This window comes from Tyto alba, unplaced genomic scaffold (genome assembly GCF_018691265.1).
Source record: "Tyto alba isolate M040663 unplaced genomic scaffold, T.alba_DEE_v4.0 Super-Scaffold_20000042, whole genome shotgun sequence".
NCBI lineage: Eukaryota > Metazoa > Chordata > Aves > Strigiformes > Tytonidae > Tyto > Tyto alba.
The window spans coordinates 9,539,535-9,545,534 of record NW_024881293.1 but is presented as its reverse complement, the minus strand read 5'-3'; the positions used below and the strand labels follow the sequence as shown (position 1 = coordinate 9,545,534).

The window sequence follows — 6,000 nt, the reverse complement described above, 5'->3', positions numbered from 1 at the left end:
CTCTCGTAAGCTTGGTTAGCACTGTACTCACACAACCCAAAATCTTCATTTCTGTTCCGTTGCTGTGATTTCCTGTGTTGGCCATTCCATTGCTACTGCAACAAAATTTGTTATCCTTCATTTGAGAAAGCTATTGCTGGATCCTAGAAGAAGCAAAAACAAACAAGCTGACACACAGCTTACCTACATGGTGAATACTGCATCATCCCCATTGCAGACTGCTCTTCAGTCTGCCAACTGCTAGTGCATACATATTTCGCATTTTAATTCATCTGATTAACATCACTTGTTGCCTGCTTTCTTCCTGCTCCTGGAATACGTCTGTGTTCCATACACTGGGCAACCCGATGAAGACGTCTCCTCTTTGTTTACTGTTAACTACTGGTGCTGTTTGGGTACTGGACTATGCTGTTGCCTTTCAAATCTAAAGTAAAACTACTTGGCTACCACTGTGGGTGGGGGCATTAGGCACAAGCTGTATACACCAAGAATTCTCATTATTTCATGCATTTACCGTTTCCGCACAGGATATATGAGAGCATGTTGGCATGGCTTTCAACGTGAAAAACTTCTTGTACAGTGTAGAACACTGTCTTCCCAGAACCTTCAAACCTGTAAGGAGATGGCATGGGCAGCAACACCAACAAAATTAAGGATTCTAGTAAAAGACCTCTAGTCTGTCCCAGCACTGCTGCACTACAACTTTTGCAGTTGTCTTGGGTGTTGCACTCTGAAATTTGCCAGCCCAAACGCAGGTGCGCTTCCATCAGCACCTTTCCTTCCACTGCAGCAGCCATTTCCTTAGTGAACATCCACAAAAGACAAAAGACTTCCCAGCAGAAAAGCTAGGCTAAATGAATCATTGCATCCTAACCACCAGAGGTATGGAAAATGTCAATTTAAATAGATTAAACAGATGCTGGATATCTCCCTTGGCATTTCAGCTCCAGTAGTCATAGACTTCTCAGTATGTTTACTGTACTTAATGAAATCCACTGCGTGTTGCTACGGTAATGGCATCTAAGTCTCTCACTAAGGCTGTCTTGCAGTCTGAGCGAGGAAGAACGTACATTAAGAAAGCCACCTTTTACCCAAAGACAAATTATTTTTTTAATAAAATAATGTGCATCTCCTATAGAGTACAAGATGACTAACTACTCATTAGTAGAAAATAAATTGTCTAGACAACTCTTTTCAAATAGTTCCCAATATAGCTTTTCTTTTTTTATATATGCAGTCACGCAATTTTATTTTATTTGATTCTTGAAAATACTTATTTTCTTCATTTAAAGACACAGCAGAAGTTCCAAAGTCATTAGGTCATCATTGAGAGACACAGCAGAGGTCGACTGAACTGCAGTGAAATAGTTACCACTAGCTTAATTACAAACGTGAGACGACTATTAGGTGCTTTCTCTGTCCTTCTCCCCATTTTCCCTACTTCTGTACATGTGTTATAAATACATTTATGAACATCTACAAATAATTGCCATCAAGCAACCTTTAATGATAAGGTCTTAATCAAAATTAACCTTTAGGCACCGCTGAAAAGATTAAACTACAGCACAGCATAAAATCACTCTCCTGCCTAAACTCATGCATCTTACTTCTAAACAGCAGCTCACAGATTTAGACAGAATGTTTGAAGCATTTGGATTCCAAAAGGTAAACATCACTTTGCAGCTCAACAGTGACCACATACAGTAATTTCTGCAAAACACAAAATGTATGACAAAGGAAGAAAACAAGCAAGTAAGCAGTGCCTCTTTTTAAAGTTATTTATATGGATTTGGTATGACATCCAACCCTGCATGATGGTGGCAGGCTCTGGGTTTTTTCCAGACACCACCAGTATTGCTCAAAGCCCCAAATTAACATGCATTGATGTTGACTTAAAGGTACTATGTATGTAAACACTACATAAATACATATGCAAAATAAAGTCCATATCCCATAAAATAGAAAATGTAATATATATTCTGTTGGGCAGTGCATACGGGCATAGCAATCTTTTTATAACTATATGAATGTATTTCATACTATTATTTACAGATGGAAGCAGAGACAAATATTATCATCAAATACACTGATTTTATCAATTCTATGAATCTTTCGAAGATTCTTTCTTGCAACTAAATGATCTGCAACTCCAGCTACCTAGAATAGGAAATTGCTCATGATCCATTTAGTGCAATAATGCTGGCTACAAAACTTAAGAGAAGAAAACATTCTAAGAACTAGTACCGCATTAGCTAGTGGGACCAAAAACAATTTTTTTTTTGTTTAAAAGTTCAATAAGTAAGAGAAATTAAGGTTACGCAGCACACCAACAAGAAAAGAAAAATTCTCCTGTCAAGTCTTTAGATTGTCAGAAATCAGAAGTGCCAAACGTATGCTTTCTCACGGTATTTTGTTTCAGCTTCATCCTGAATGATCTTGGAGGCGGCTGTCCCATAATCAAGGAAACAGCACATCACAGATATTCCTGCAGATAATCACACTATGTAAACCCAAAGAAAAAAGATAAAGATGAATAGACACATCAATCTGACAAACCTTTACCTCTGAGCACTTGGCTTCATAACTTCAGTAGTGTTCCTCCATTTAAGTAAATATTGAGTCGCATGAAACTTGCTTCTCAAATGATGAAAAAAAAAGTAATGGTTGGGGGCAGATGACAAAAATAAGAGGTTCTCGCAGGTTGTGTATTATGCTTTTGGCACTGGAGTATAGTAAGCCACAACAGCTAAAGATTAGACAAGTTATTATATCTTGGCATCATAAATCAAGCATCAGAATAAACTTAGGTAAACAGTCAAGTACAACTCATTTAAAAGGAGTGACCCTCCAGAGAAAATCCTTATTCTGGACCTGAACACCAGGTGAGCAAAACCAACCTCTACAAGGAAGCCATGCACAGCACACATAAACACCAAAATGCCTACATGGCTTGGTAAACCATGGCTGCCTACCCAAATATAGAGGCAGGTTGACAGGGATCCTAGAAATAGTTTTAACTGTATTTTCATTATCATCTTGGCTCTCGAGACTTAAAGGTCTCCTGTGGGCTTAACTGGAACTTGTATGAGATCTCACACATTTACCACCTTCCAAAATCAGAATAATTAAGAATTGTCAGAGATAATGAAACCCAAAGCCCTTTTACTAGTTTCAGTGAGATACGAAAGATGCAGGTCTAGCTGTAAAGTTTGTAATCACTGATCCCAATACAGATTTTGAAGTGTCACAAGGTACAACTGTATGAAAAACAAGGATGATGTGCTGCAGGCTTTCACACAAATGATTTTTCTGCAATTCTCAAACTAATTTTGAGAGTAAGCTTCTACCCAAGGGAAGTTCAGGCAAAAAGACCCTTCTTCCCAAAGCTGGGTTACAGACAACTGCCCATCCTCCTGCTAAGTCAACACAAGCCCGTGTAGTCTTAGTTAAAAGTCTAATGTGGAAGGAAATACGCATGTATTGGCAACCATCACCATGGACCACAGCCAGAACCTACAGAGCAGGGTTTGGGAGCCAGGTTGCTGCAGTTTTACCCTACAGCAGCTTCTTGAAGCAGTTCTGCTGGTGGGAGCTCTGCACACCCAGGAGCCCAGCTGTGTCACTTGACAGAGTAGACCACCTGAGCAGGACCAGTCACTCTCAGCCTTTCCAAAATTTTGGAAGGCACCCTTCAGAGCCAGGCCTACCATAGACAGATGCCGGGACCTGCAGGTTGGCCCTGCCACTCCCTGAGTCCTCACAGGAGTCACCACTGCCCTCAACGAGTGAGGACCGGGCAGCTCTTCCTGGCCATGAGATGGCACCTTCTGCCCATGAAGCTGGTGGAGTGCCGCAGCCAGGTGGTGCCCACAGTGGCACGTGCAGCCCTGCAGCTCACTGCCACCCTGCCCAGGCACCAGACTTTCTTGGTCCCCTGCTTCAGGCCGGACAACGCCACTTGTGCTCCCGGGAATGACAGCACCGGGGAGCAGCTGGAGGGAGTGGCCCTGCGCTGACACCACTGCTTCCTGTTGCCGTGGCCCCAGATGGGCCCTTGCCACCTCAGGGGAAGGATGAGTGGTGCCAGGCGCCATCAACTCACCCCTCACTCTCCCACATACAGGGGAAAGCTCGGTTAAGCCAGCGCAGACCTTCTCACCGTTTGCTACGCCCACTGCTGCCATCCTGGCAGCGCCGTGAGCCCAGCACACCACGATGGGGAGACCTAGGGCAATGCAATGAGGCAGCAGAGGCTGTGGCAGCTTCTCCCATTTATTCGTTCCGCATGCGGGGTAAGAGCGGACGCTGCTCCTCGGCGGGCGGCAGCTCCTCAGTGGGTGGTGACTCGTAGGTGACGCAGAGGGATGAGAAGAGGCAGCCCAGAAAGGACACCAGGCTGGCGAAGTACATGGCACCGCTGGCACTGCCCACAGCCGCTGTCAATGGTCCCATGGCCAAAGCCACGAGGATCTGCGCCAGGAAGTACTGGCAGCTCAGCAGGGAGATGTCAACGCCCATCCCACGCCGCGTGCCCTCCACCTGTGAGCCTACAAACTGCGGGGGGGACACAGTGTAAGGGGGGCACCACGGGACCCCCTCTCCCCTCCCCAGCCCAGGGCTCACCTCATGGCTCTGGTAGTAGTCGCAGAGCAGGGAGTAGGGCAGCGTGCAGAGCGTGGCGAAGAGGATGCCGTAGGTAGCGCACAGTGACAGCACCACATAGACATTTCTGGAGAGCGTGGCCAGCCCTGTGCCCAACCCAAAGGCCAAATATGCCACAAAGTACAGCGTCCGTGTGCTGAACCGCTCCTCCAGCTTCTCCAGTGCGGCTGCAAGACAATGGCACGGCACTCGGGGTGAACTGTTGCCCTCCCTGCCACTAGCCAGTCAGCGGACCTGAGGGGCACACCTTCAGGCCCTGCAGCCCAGCCATTAGGCAGCCACATCTCAGCAGCAACTGTTACGCCTTTGAGTAACTCATGGCTCACACATAAGCACCAAGGACCCCTTTCAAATCCCACTGTCACGATGCAGCCTTGCTGCCCTACCTGTGTGGAGGGCACATCAGAGCTGAAGCCTGGCAGTGACCCTGTCCCAGAGTGGTAAATGGAGACCTGTTGGGAGTGGGGAGGTGGGCAGGGCGGACGCATGACACATGCGACAAGGTGCTGGTGATGCGTGCCACCAGAGCACTCAGCCAGGGGCACATGGGCACTGAGTGCTGCTGTGCCAGAACCATGCCTGTGGTAGCTGCACGTATTATATGGATTCAACATACACTGAAAATGCCACTTGTGAAAGGAACTGTAGACTAATGGAGATATATTTTCACTGGATTGCTAACCTCATCTGCCGTTTGTGCAGGCCAAGCTAACTAGCAGAGTCAATACGGTGAAAAAGAACACTCTGCTTCAGCACTTGTGCCATGTGGTAGGCTATGGGCAACATAAATGCCTGACTACTTGTTGCAGAAATGTCGCTTAGGGAGCAGGTGCATCTTTCTGACAGCAGTGGTTAAGATAGCTGTACTAAATACCTGAATAGAAAGCAGCACTGAATGCATAGATGCACATTCCCCAGCAGCCCATGGTGACCCCAGCGTTGTACTTCTGATACTCATCTGAGTTGTGAGGCGCTTTCGGATTCCCTTGGAAAACTACTTCTCCCATGAAGTCGGTGTAGAAGAGTAACATCCCCTCAAACGAAAGCCATCCTGAAAAAAGACAGACATAACCTATGAGTATCACAGAGTATCTGTTTCCCCTTGTAAGCTTACATGGATGCTGTTATCTATATTACAAATGCACAACTGAAGACAGGTTGTGCAATATGAGGGTTATGTAACTTTCAGCCACATTTACCTGACACTGCTGTTCCCTGTGCATTATGCTACAATATTTGTCAAAGACATTTGGGATTTTAAAGACTAAGATCTATCCTTTGATTTCGTAAGTGGGATCCTAGAGATTGAATGCAGGCCACAGAATACTGGTTTAGCAA

General features: G+C 45.6%; 1 protein-coding gene across 13 annotated transcripts in view; it reads right to left on the bottom strand.

Moving 5' to 3' along the window:
• Nucleotides 1-1,763: 1,763 nt before the first annotated feature.
• SLC45A1 (solute carrier family 45 member 1) overlaps nucleotides 1,764-6,000 on the bottom strand; it is a 73,285-nt gene continuing 69,048 nt past the window's right edge. For all 13 annotated transcript variants that reach the window (XM_032993252.2, XM_032993248.2, XM_042794110.1 and 10 more), the window contains 3 exons: nucleotides 5,537-5,713; nucleotides 4,624-4,829; nucleotides 1,764-4,554 (listed from right to left, as the gene is read on the bottom strand). In XM_032993252.2, coding sequence (XP_032849143.1) covers nucleotides 4,273-4,554; nucleotides 4,624-4,829; nucleotides 5,537-5,713 — 665 coding nt within the window. In that variant the 3' untranslated portion in view covers nucleotides 1,764-4,272. The remainder of the gene's footprint in view (nucleotides 4,555-4,623; nucleotides 4,830-5,536; nucleotides 5,714-6,000) is intronic.